Source organism: Prinia subflava, chromosome 10, assembly GCF_021018805.1.
Source record: "Prinia subflava isolate CZ2003 ecotype Zambia chromosome 10, Cam_Psub_1.2, whole genome shotgun sequence".
NCBI classification, from domain to species: domain Eukaryota; kingdom Metazoa; phylum Chordata; class Aves; order Passeriformes; family Cisticolidae; genus Prinia; species Prinia subflava.
In genome coordinates, this window is record NC_086256.1 from 25889705 (window position 1) to 25903138 (window position 13434).

At 39.9% G+C, this 13434-nt stretch overlaps 1 protein-coding gene across 2 annotated transcripts in view; it reads right to left on the bottom strand.

Annotated features, from left to right (window-relative positions):
- The window catches only part of BRINP3 (BMP/retinoic acid inducible neural specific 3), a 206833-nt gene that overhangs the window by 56975 nt on the left and 136424 nt on the right, over positions 1–13434 (bottom strand). For both annotated transcript variants that reach the window (XM_063406514.1, XM_063406515.1), the window contains exons 5-6: positions 10339–10444; positions 7631–7867 (exon numbers count right to left, since the gene is read on the bottom strand). In XM_063406514.1, the coding sequence (XP_063262584.1) occupies positions 7631–7867; positions 10339–10444 (343 nt within the window). The remainder of the gene's footprint in view (positions 1–7630; positions 7868–10338; positions 10445–13434) is intronic.

Genomic DNA, 13434 nt, shown 5'->3' on the forward strand with positions numbered 1-13434 from the left:
AAAAAGTAACAGATGTATCACTCTGTATTGCTATGTGCTCAGCATCTAGAAGTATCTACGTGCAAGAATTATAACTGTAATTCTCTTTTCTAAGACATACTAAGAGATTTGTGTAGATTTTGAGATCAAATATGATCGCTTGCTATGGGTGGGTGTATTGATTGACTGTTGGACTGTCTCTGATGTTGGAACAGTCCTAGAATTGCTATTTTGCTGCAGCTTCTTTACAGCCTCAGCAACCACCCAGGCAGCGCTGTCCATCTGTAACAAACGGATGAGGCTGGCAGAGGGTGTAAGGGATGCTCCCCTGAGCACCTGCACTTCCAGGTGTGAGCCAGCCTTTCATTCCCACCTTTGATTTTGCTGTATTTTACAACAGTTTGCAGCCTGGCTGTTGGAAGGAATGTCCACGGTGCAAGCAGGGATCAGAGTACTCCACAAGAAGCAGTGGGACAGTCTGGGAGCCAGCAGTGAGGGCAGGTCCTGTTTTACACAGACAGTGTGTGACCACAAAGGGCTGGCCAGCCCTCAGTCGTGCTTGGCTTTCCTAAACCAGTTTCACAGATCTGGGAAGCAGATGTGATGAGTGGAAAGAGCCTTTCTTCTTCCAAAGCTGGCATTTTACAGCATGGGCTTACTTCATTTGGGAAATTATGAGCTGAAGGGGAAGCAAGAGTTAGGAAAGTGTATCAGCAAAATATGGTGGTTTTCCACAATTTGCAGTTTTGAAGACCGAGATATAAATTCATTACACTATTAAATGGATAGTTCTCCAAATCTCACTGCACATTATGGAATGCTGGAGATTATCTTTTCTATTACTTTGTGCAGGTTTTGCATAAAAGTAATTATAGAGGATGCAAATGCTACCCCCCAAAAATAATGAAATGGTTGGACTTCCTCATCTTCAGTATTACTGATATTTACTTCAGTAATAAGCTTATCATCTCCTCTACTAGAAGCCACTTTCTCCAACCCTTTCAATCAATTTTTTTATACAAGGGATTTTGGGAACATCGTTAATTCAATCACTGTAAAGAAAGGGAAAAATATAATTGGACTGAGAAACTGGACTCTAAAGTCTCCAAAACAATCTCCGCTGAGCAAACAAAAAACTTTGTTAACATCTATGCAGTGCTATGTATTAACTGAGGTTCATACCCCGTTTTCAGGTGAACCTTTCAAAACTGTGCATTTTTTCAGATGATTTTAAGTCTGTGTACGTGAAGGGTCACCAATGCTCAATAGCAAGACATCCCAGAGTTATTAGGGAATTATGGAATGCATTAGACATGAAATCCAAATCCAATGAAACCAGGGATTTAAGAATAGCTTGCACCAGCAATTCATTTCTGTTAGTACTTTGCAATCAGAGCAGTGATGGTGGATAGATGGACAATGAAAAATAGTTTCAGCAAATATTAATGTGGAGGTTAATATCAATTTACTTTGGCTGTACTTTCATCACTTGCACTTTCGGTGATACTGAAATTTACTTTTTGAATTATCTCTGTAAAGCAGACACAGAAGTGAAGGGAAAAAATCAAACTCGACATTTTGAGAAGTGGTTTGTCATTTAAAGCTGTAGACAGATGCATTTCAAAATATTTGCAAGTTGACTTCTGATTAATTCTGTCTGTGAAGCCGCGTGTGTGTGTTGGAGTGAGCAGTGTTTGTGTTCAGTGGTGAAGCCCTTCAAGGGCTCGATGGCTCTGCTCCCCTGAAGCTCCTGCTGGACATTTCAAGCCAAATCCCTGAAGTTAATGTATTACAAATGATCCACACGCATTTCAGTGCTCCACTGAGTCACCTTTGAGCCCAGCTGTGACAGGTGAATCTCTGTCCAGTTTGTGGTGGGCGTGCTCTCTCCTTCCCTCTTGGCTGGAGTTTAAACTAAATGTTTCAAAGAATGAGTTTGTCATTTCAAAGCTACTTGGAAATTATGTATCATAATATTTATGGCACATCTCCTGATCCCATGCTTTCCAGGGAAGTATTCCAAAAGGCTTTTTGTTGCCTTCAAGGAGGATAAAAAAATCCATTGCTCAGCATATTGTGAAATATGCAGAGAGGAGGCAACAAGCTGCCATTGCATGTCTGATATGTGAAAATAAATTCTTGATGGAAGATTTTACTTTCCTATTTCCAGGAGGTCTCATAAATGCTAGTGATAAAAAAGAAATTATGAAAATGCAATTTTGCCATTTTCTATTGTTCGAGCAACACTATCATCCATGTCCTTATTTATTTTGATAGCCTTTTAAATTCAAACAAAAGAAATCACACTACGGGGACTGCTACAAGTTATTTTTCAATGTCAACAACCAGATCACCTTAAAAGAAAATTGCTACCATTTAAATTGTTTAAATGAAGTGCTCAGATTTCCAAAGATACTGAGCAGCCAACCACACCAAGATTATGGCACAGGCAATGTGAGACCGTGTTCTCATCCTTGTTGTCAGAATCCAGAGCCTGTGGGTGGTTTGGGGGGTCTCCTTGACTTTCCTGTGTTTTACAGCAGTGGATCTCTGGAAAATGCTAGATTGCCAGTCAGTGTTGTATGTCAGCACTAGTTTCTTTGTGTATTAACTTTTTAACACTCTTAAAATCTTCCCAAACCAGTGATGTGTAACACAGATTTTTTTTTTTATCTGCACCATCCTCAACACTGGTCCAACCATAGGCTGTGGAAGTTCCACCTACTTCCAAAATGTGAGAATTTTTTCAAGGAATATTTTGACACTCTTTATTGCAGGATACAAATTTCATCAAAGTGCTTAGACAAAATCTTTTTCCTGAAATAGAAAGGTGGAGTTCACTGAGAAGATGAGGTAGGAGAAGCACCTGGACAAGTAGGTGCTCCTGTATTGGGGCAGAAGGGGAACAAGAAAATTGGCAATATTAAATGTGGGAATGGATTTGTAGGGAATTCTCAAAGCCTGACAGAAGGCTCACACAGTCTTGTGCGTCTGTGTGCAAACTCTGAGATAAGAAATGCTGACTTAGAAAGGCCATGTGATAGGACAGACATTGTTGAGAGAGAAATGGAACTGGAAACAAGTTTCAAATGATGGCCTTGCAAATAGAGCAGATACTTTGGAGATGTAGACTATGGAAGATGTATTGTAGTAAGACCCACAAGCAGTATTTTAATAGAAAATTGACTTAAAAGCATTGTGTGGCAAAAGGTGATAGGCCAAAAAAAGCTTATAATGTATTGTAATTAAGAAATAGTTTAGCTTCTGATTTTGTGATGGTGTGAACTGTAACATCTGTACCATCCCACCCTTCTCATGAGACTGAAAATGGAATAAAAGCCTTTAAAACGCCTCTCAGTTGCCCCATCTCTGGGTAAGAAAAAGGGGTTTTCTGACAATTATAGAACAACTGAACACTGAAAATGTGAGGAGGGCTGCAGGGACTGTCGTGAAGATTTCACAAGCTTTAATCTAATGTGGCTGGACTCCACAGTCTGTAATCTCAGGGAAACTTAGTGATGGCAGCAGGTCAAAGTGGATCATCCAGCTGTCCTTTCAGGCTACAAAATCCAGAGAAAGGCTGATTTCATGCACATCAGGAAAGGTAAATGGAACACTGCTGGATTATTTCTAGGCCTAGAAATTAGTGTTAGTGTGTGAGAGCACGGCTTGTTGGAATGATGGTGCCAGGGAAAACTTTGCTTACACAGTAATTCAGCCAAACGCCTTGAGAAACTAATGAAATTTGTTAATAAAGGCTGAACAGCTTTCCTATGGATTTTTGGTAAGGGAACAGCTGCTCATTTTCTTGGGTAGTGGTAGAGTCTGGAGGCCACAAGATCTGATAAAGGATAAGCAGATGGTTCAGAGTAAACAATTTGAAGTAGCTCTTGTAATTTCTTTAAGATTTTGGTACATAACCTGACACTAAGAGGTTCTACAGAGCTGATTGAGCTAATGGTGATCAAGTATTAATTGCTGGAGGGCAGCTAGAGAGATGAAAAAAGGCAGCCAAATTTACTAACAGATAAACAACATACTGCTGCACATCCTCCAAAATGGGATTTGAGTAGTTAAAAAGTGCCAGAAGAGCCTGAGTGAAATGCAGTCTGCACATAAGGATAAACAGCACATTATGGGCTGGGATGTGTTTGGTCATGTAACCTGCAACAGCCAGAGTGGCTCAAAAGAGAACTGTCACTACCAGCAGGCCCACACTGCAGACCAGAGTCTTCCAGAGTGGAAACCAGGACAATTCCTTGATCACAGAGCAACAGAATGACTGAGATAGTGAAGAACCCCTGCTGAAGCAAGGTCACCTAGACCCAGGACACGGCCAGTCAGCCTTAGGATAAGTCCAAGAATGGAGGCTCCACAACCTCCCTGGGCAAACTGTGCCAGTACCAGGTCACCCTCGGTGAAAAATCCTTTCCTGGTGATCAGAGGGAACCTCCTGTGTTCCAGTTTCTGCCCATTTCCCCTTGTCCTGTTGCTGGGCACCACTGAAAAGAGCTTTGCTCTGTCCTCTTTGCATCCTCCCTTATTTACAGACATTGTCCCTGAGTCTTTTCTTCTCCAGGCTGAACAGCCCCAGCCCTCTCATCCCTTCTTCAAAAAAAAAAAAAAAATCCAAACCATTCCTCAGTTGTTTTATCTTGAACAGACAGGAGGAGAGATAACACAGAGAGTAAACAAGCCATCTTAAACAGAAGATTTACTTCTTCCGCTTTAAACTAAATCCTGCCCACAGACACTGTGAATGGCCTCAAGTGAACCCAGTCAGTCTTATAGGTCTGTATTAGGGGACAAAATTACTTTCTGGAGTCAGAAGACTATTTTGTAACATGTAAGATAAGAAAGGGTTAGGAAGCAGAAAAGGTAAAAAAAAAAAAATCTCTTGTATTTACTTGTAGTTGACTTTGGAGTTCATAGTGTCATGGAAGGGAATTCATAAGTTCATTAATAGTATGGGCTACATGGGCCAGCAGTGGGTGCTCTGGATTATTTTGCCCCTTCCTGCTCAGACTGAAAGTACAATACATAATCTGGCCTCCTTTGTAGTGAATTTATTTTTTATTATAAACAGATTAGAATAAAGCAATATACTGCTGTCTCAGAAGCTGACTTCGACTGATTTAGACAGACTTAGCAGTTTCTAGTTTTCCTTAATAAAGGTCATTTTGTTCCCAGAACGTGCTATTAACATGGATCAGATCACACTGATATTTGCTAACAATTTTTCATCATGGAAATATTGCTCAAGCTCCAAATGTTTTGGAATATGTCTCAGTGGTTATAAATATATTATAATATAGTATAGTATAGTATAGTATAGTATAGTATAGTATAGTACAGTATAGTATAGTATTTATATATTATAGTATAGCATAGTGTATTTAATATATTTATTCTTCTATATTTAATATATTATATTTTATTTATTCTTTTATATTTATTATATTTTTATATATATATTATATATATAAATCAGTGTGGCTGGAAATGCTTACAGACCCTGTGTGACAGCACTGGAAGGGCTGCTCAGTGGTAATGTATGATTTATATGAGGGTGGCTGCTCAATGACTAAGTTATCAATCAAAAATTCGCATGCCAACTTTTTTCCAGGTCCAGACCCATACAAGGTTACCCATCTCATCTTCCCATGAACATCTTCATGCAAAGCACTTTATGAGGTAAAAGCAGAAAATTCTAAGCTACCTCTGAGTTGTGGAAGTCATGCTTGGTATATTTTATTAGATTAAAAATGACTTAAATATTTCAAGGGCTAAAGAGGGGAGCGTGGCATATGTCTTAATGATGTTAATAACCCAAATTTCACACTTCTTGGTAACCACACCTACTAGCAATTACCAAATTGACAGATATATGTGAAGCTGGCATTTTAGTGATTCACCCAGCAGAGCTAAAGAGTCTTTTAAAAGCCCAGAATTTAACTCTTACCAATTCTCCCCTGATATTCATATCACAGACCTGAGCAGAGGACTGGAAATGTAGCTGACAATGATTCAAACTCATAATTAACTTGATGTCCAATATACAGTTTGCTGTAAGAACCCTCCACAGACCCAGATGTGTGTGTTCTTCCAGGGTGACTAAAATTGCTGTTAAGTAGGTGCCTACAAAGGATATTTTTCAGGCACTGAACAGTGTCACAGCCCATTCATAGAGGGCAAAATATGGCAGAACATATGCTCCTCTGAAAAGTCAATATATTTGCCCTAGTTTGCAAAGTAGTAAATGGTAGCATGGCTCCACAGATAATTAAAGCTGTCCAAATAGTCACTGAGGAAGTGCACCCAAATGTGTACAAAGTCAACACATGAATTCCTGCTTTTATAGTTAGAGATGCTGCGATCCTCTGAGAAGAAATATTAAAAATTCTGATGTCCTCCCGCTAAAAGTGAGAATTGGGATGGGAAAAGAGCCTCAGCTCTTCTAAACAGACTCAGATAAAAAACAGCATCAGGTTAAAAGTTGCAACAAATTAAATTTTAACCTATACAGGGTCTCTTGAAATTATCAGTTCTCTTGAACTGAGGTATCCATCTTTAACAATAAAACAAGAAATAAAAAAGACAATGTATATAAGGTACTGTTTATTCACACTGTTTTACTGCTATTTATTCTACTCTTCCCTTGACACTGTATGGTCTTCCTCCTTTTCTCTTCTACTGATTTGTTCTTGTTCTCATGATACAACTCACTGGAACTTCTGATTTTTTGTATTTTTTCTGACTTTTCCTTATCTACCTCAATTCTCTTTTTTTCTCAACAATTTTCCCCAGGTCTGCTGAGCTCTCCTTACTTTTCCCACCATCTGGCTAGGCAGCTGTTTCTGATAGCACCGAACAAGTGAGTTGTGAAAACAGTTGTTCAGAGGATGGTTTTACCTGTAGTTCCCATTCTCTGTGGGACAGGAAGTTCCAATGATCAGGACAGGTGAAATGATGCATGAAACAAACCTTGATGCATTAAGGGAAAACTAATATTGATGCCTTAAGTTTTAGCTTTCGTGTTTTTCAGACTCTGTGCTGCCTAGGGGTGCAGTTCTGAGCCTCACATTCAGTGCTGCTGAGCTCTCTTCACAGAGCAGGGACACAAAACAAATCCTTCTCCTGCTGAACACCAAGGACAACTTTCAGGCCCAACAGCACAAACAAGGGTGGCTGAAGGGAGGAACAAGAAGGATGGGACCTCACAGCCTGGAGCTGGAATGGACAATTAAACCCCAATGTGCAAATGGACCAAAACTTATCAAAGTGTGAGACCTTGTGACCATTTGTCCATTCTGTGACCATTCTTAGTCCACCTTGGGTATAGCCCTGGTCAGGCCCTGTCCTGCCCAAGGTGTACCCTAAAGGTCTTTCAATAAATCCCTACTTTATTCTCTATTCTCTATTCTCTGTTCTCTATTCTCTATTCTCTACTCTCTATTCTCTACTCTCTATTCTCTATTCTCTATTCTCTCTGTCCAGTCTCTGTTCCAGGTCAGCCTTCCCAAGGCACCATTTTGGTATGAGCAAGTTGTAAAGACAACATGGATCAGGCCAGTAGAACCCCAAACCATCCTATGAGATACAGCCAAAGAGGGGGCAAAAAAACCAACAAAGCAACATAAAAAAATCTCACCAGATTCTTCAAATTCACTGTTGTAGGCATTCCAGGTCTCAGTTATGCGGAGCAGGTTCTCTTCCATGGCTTGAATGTCCATGTAGGGGCAGTTGCACTCGGGGAATTTGGGGCCACACTGACACCAGCAGTCATTGTCCTTGCAGATGAACTCCCCCTCTGAATTGCAGGCAATGTAGCTCAGAGCTGCCTGCACAAAGTGCTCTTGCAGGTACTCGGGAAGGATGACCTGAAGACCTGAAGGAAATGGAGGAAATATTATGGTACTAAACGCAAAGGAAGGTCTGGAGCCAGGCAGCTTCCCCTGCTTACCTAGCAAACAAATGAGCTATGAAAAACAAAAATATATGGAGTTTTTAGCACAATTTGCACATCTGTCCAGCATTTGCTCTACATTGCGTATTTCCTTTCTTAATAACTATTTTCAGATATATTCCTCACATTTCCCTCTCAGCATGGAACATCCATCCACTAATGAGTAGCCTGCATTCCTCAGACAGAGCGTTGGTTTATTTATTCTTTCTGGGGGGATTGGGTAACACCAGCTCCTCCTTGGGAAGAGCTGCTGAGTGAACAGCAGCCAGAGCCTTGCAGCAGGAAACCACACAGCTGAATTATAATCTTGGTGCCAGCAATACTGCAGATTCTGAAAGTGCTGATGAAGGGAAAGCAGTCCTGAGAGACAGGGTAAAGAGACAGCATAATCAGGAAAAAAGGCGTAAACATTTCCATCCAAAATTGGGCTGGTTTTCCATGCTTCCTTTGGCACAACAAGATGCAGCTTGTCTAAACAACTCATTATCTCTTGTGATCCTGTGGGAGCAGACTAGGAAGGAAGGGTGAAATTGGGTTGGGAGAAATCTTTGGAAAATAAAAATTGGCCAATTGTTTATTTTTCTAGTGTTGGTAGCAAATTGCTCTGGGACAGTCAATTGGATGTGAAGGGTTACACAGGGCTTCAAAACCACGAGAAAGAAAACTCATTCCTAAATCTACTAAAGTTTTAGCATGGAAAGGATGCAAAGTTCAACTCCTTTGGGGCTTCACAAACTCCTGCTACATGTGCGCCAAGTAATTTCTCATCATATGAATCAGATATTTGGTAATATAAGTTTCTTCTCCATAAGCATTTCATTGATTTCACATGAGATTTATCCCTTATTTTTAGATATATGCAAAACTATAGCTGTATCAGTAATTTCAAAATGTTTCTAGGTCAAAATATACTCATATCACAACTGCTGAAACCTGTTCTGACTGTGCTTTCTTCTGCCCTGTGTCAAAATTTGTAAAACTCTGGTGCTCCCTGAGTAAACATTGTAATGTAGTTGTGTGCTTGTGAAAAACCATGAGACTGAAAGCAAAAAAAAAGCCAAGTTCAATTCTTCCATTAAAGAATTTACACAGTTCTGATAATACATTTTTCCACATGACAACAAGCCACTGTCCAAGGGATGCAAAGATTATTTTCCAAATTTTAACTTACAAACATCAGAATATGCTGGAAACCATCAAAAATTATATTTTCTGGAAAGATCAGGGCATGCCAGAGGAAATGACAAGTTTTTTGTAAAAAACAAAATATCTCTGGGAAATGATTTTATGTTTTTATGGATTTAATCGATTCTGGGGAGAAGGGAAAGGGAGAAAACACATATGGATATTTTAAGGAAGAGTCATAGAATCATGAACTATCCTGAGACTGAAGGAACCACAGGATCATCATCCCTGAGAGCTGTTCTTAGTATTTCCCACCACCTCAGACTATTTGTCTGAGTGATTTACAAAGTCATACAGAAAATTTTAAATCTTGGAAAAAATTGTATGTCTACCATCAACTGCAAATTTAGAATTGTATTGTTCTCTCATGGCATAGAGTCAGAGGTATGCACAAATACACACATTAAAGAGAATTTAGTGAGTTTTTTCATAGTCATAATTTGCTTATGCTTTATTTTTGAACTGAAAATAGAAATCGTTAACAGCCTAATACCATAAAGGGGGACTTTTCAAAAAAAATTTTGTGTCCTAATATGCAGGTTGGGAAATGCTTCTGCTGAAATTAAAAAAAAAAAAAAAAAACTATTTAGAAATTATGACTCTATTCTGCCCTTTGCTTCCTCTTTCTTCTTCTTTCTATTTTTCATTTTTATTTATACACAGTTGCTACTATTTTCCTAATGAGTGAGACTTTAAACTTCCAAGTTTTTGTTGTTTGGTTTTGTTGGTTTTTTTTAATTCCCAAGAGGTGAAACCTTTTGACTCCTCCTGGTTTAGAGTATTTGGAAAGGTATATGCTGCTCCTCTGGTGACTCTTTTAATTTTGGGGCAACAAGGGTTGCAAGCTACTGCTCAGTATGTGCAAAGCAGGCTGAGCACAGCAAATGTCACTCCCAGCTTGCTGGAATCTCTGGGAATTCAGGCTGTTGTAAGAGGTGTGCCACTGGGCGCTAAACAGGGATGCAAAATGTTAACAGGGCTACTCAAATCATTTTCTGGTGGGTGCAGAAGTTGTTTCTGTTTGAGAGGCAACACGAGGTACTGACATTTCCTTCACTTTGGCTGGAACTCGCTTACTGCACAAGCACACACACAAAAATTAGGGAAATGACCTTTTATGAGGTGGGAGAAAGAAAAAAAAAAACAACAAATAGCATGATAAATGTCACCCCACTCCAAAGCAAATTAATGAAATTGCACCTACGTACCTTGCAACTGAATCTTATTTTCAGGACTCTGAACCAGGACGGAGCTGACAGAATCTAGGTTGTCATAGTTACTGCAGCCGAGGGGACCCGTCCGCGTCTCTGTCACCTGATGGGAGGGAAGGGAGAAGCACTTGTTGGATTATCCAGGGCAGGCTGAGGAGTTCAGAAGATTGTTTCATTAAGTTTCCCCCTGTTTCAGCCAGAAATACGTCTCAGACCTAATTATGGTGGAATAACAATTCAATTGCCAAGATGATGAGCGGGAATGTTTTGACAGCAGGAAGTGCTGTTCCTATCACAGAGAGTCCTTGCAAACACTGCACCATTACAACACTACACAAATCTGTCTTGGGTTATGTAACCAAAAAAAAAAGTGTATTCTATTTAATCTGTAGAAAGCACTTGGGGAATGGTTTCTTTTTTCTTTATCTCTTGTAACTCCAGGGGGAGGACGGTGGATGCCTTATGACAATAGGCCAGCTGTTAAACCAGGTGGGGCAGGGTTTCTTATCTCTTTCATCAACTTTGTGCACCCTCACGGGGATATCTTCTGTTAATGGGCCATTGAGGCTCACCAGTGCCATCACACATTCCATCATCCATTGGGAGATGCTCCACCCAGTGGGGAGGAGCCAACCATTCCTACCCAGATAAAAATGGGGACACAGGGACCCCAGGGAGCCTCTTTTCCACTGGATTCCCAGAGGAAGACTGGACTCATCTCACCACCACTGAACCTGTCTACAGGATCATCTCTGCTCCAACAGAACCACATCTGTCACTGCAGGAGGATTTATCTGCACTGCTCCCAACACCCTGGCTGACACGGTGTCAGGTTGTACCCCTGACTCCAACAGGGTTTTCTAGGACTTTTGGTTGGTTGGTTGTTTTTTGTATTACTGCATTTGTATTTTTTAATATTCCTAGTAAATAACTGTTATTCCTATTCCCATATCTTAGCTTGAAAACCCCTAATTGCAAAATTATAATAATTTTGAGGGAGGGGGTTTTGCATTTCCCATTCCAAAGGAAACTCCAGTTTTTTCTCTGACAGATACCTGTCTTTCCAAACCAAGACAAAATACTACACTGGTATAAAGCTGGAATGGTATGATGCCACAATGACAGCCTAAAGACAATTTATTTTTCATAGCTGTGGGAATTACAACATGTGCAAAATACAGTTTATAAAAAGGAGGACTGTGATTTTCCCCCTTGAAAGTTTTGCACATAACAAGTCCTGCTTGAATGTCATGGAAAAAGCTTTGACTTCTCCAGAGAAGAAGATCAGGATTTGGAATTAAAAACCCTTTATGAGCTGTACTTATAACGGTGGTAGTGGTGGGATTTTTTTTTTTTTAATTTTTTTTTTTTCACAAGGGAAGGGTCTAAGATAAGTTTAGGCACAAAATTCTGCATATTCTGTCTGTTGTAATCACCAAATCCATAGCCACAGAACCAAAAATACAGCAACATTTATAAAAACAGAACTTCCACAAGCAAAGCTCTGGCTTAACAGTAAGGTTTGTATTTGGAAAAAGCAGTTATTTATATCATAGACTCATTAAGGTTGGAAAAGCCCTTTCAGATCATCAAGTCCAAACATTAACCCAGCACTGCCAGAGACACCACTAAGCCATGTCCTAAGCACCCTATCATGGATTTTGATCACCTCCAGGAATGGTGCTTCCACCACTGTCCTGGGCAACCTGTACCAGTGTCCTGGCCATCCTTTCAGTGAATAAATTTTTTCCTAATATCCAATCTAAATGTCTATCCCTGGTGCAACTTGGTGAGTAAATGCATTTAAATGAAAGATTTTAAAAGTTAGTAATTTATATGCTTCCTGGAATATTATATATAATTCTTAAGTGTCAACAAAGTAATTCAAAAGGCCAAATTCTTTGTAAAATGGGAAATACAACCAATCTCTCTGTCATGCACCTCCCAAACAGTTTTCAGCCACTCTGCTGGAATTTCTAACTGCTATTCCTTTCAGAAATTGTGGCCAGATTTACCCTGATTTGGTATCTGCCTCAGTTTTGAATGCAACCCCTTCTTTTGTTTATTACTTCAGGTGTCATATTCAGCTCTGGATCTAATGGAGAATAAGCCTAAATTACAGGGTCAGGGAGCAGATTTCCTAAATACAGACTAGTACTGAGCAAGTGACAGCCAGACAACCAACGTGAATTGTGAAGAGCAGGAGGGAGAGGGCTATTTGAACAGTCTGATTTGATGGGGATATGAAGGTTTGCTGATATAAACCCCTGATTGTTCATATTGCTCAGGGTTGCCTGATTCTCCCACAGCCTGTGGGTGGCTGCAGCTGGGTCATCACATTCTTGAAACCACTGAGATTTCACATTCTTCTTGCCCTTTTGCAAAGACTGTGTGAGATTTGCTGTCATTCCGAGCTCCTGGCACCTTTCCATGACTTTGAGGTGGAGTTCCTGAGGGTGGACAGCCCCTGGAGAGGACACAGCACTGGCCTGCACCAAACCTGTGAGCAGAGCTTGAGGGAATCATGCAGGAAAACCTGCACAAATACAGGTTGTGTCCTCTCTGCACATATTTGGCAATCTTTAATATTTATAGCAGCTGCAGATTTGCCACGTTTTTTGCTTAATCATCCTGAATCAGCACAAAGACTCCTGCACGGGGATAAGATTTGGATTGGATGTGGCCTGAATGACAATTGTGATTTACCTGATCCTTCAGTCCTCTGCCAACCAAAAAATTGTTGTAGTTTAAAATTCCACTCTAAAATACATTTTTTGGACGGACCCCCTGTCCATATATAGAATCCTAATCTCTTTATACAGTAACAAAGAGTGTTACCTGGATCAAAGAAGAGAAACAGCCAGAAAACAAAAACAAGACAGATAAATGTTGTGATGAATTTTATCCTTACTCTGACATATTACATTCAGCATTCATCTATGCAATTCTTTATCTAAAGATCCATTTATTTTAGTACTGTTTTCCTTTGCATATTATTATTATGGTTTTCAAGCATTTCTCTGTAAGGCAATGCAGCTTCATTAAGTTATATGGAATGTATAAACTATAAAGAAATTATTACAATTCCTATCC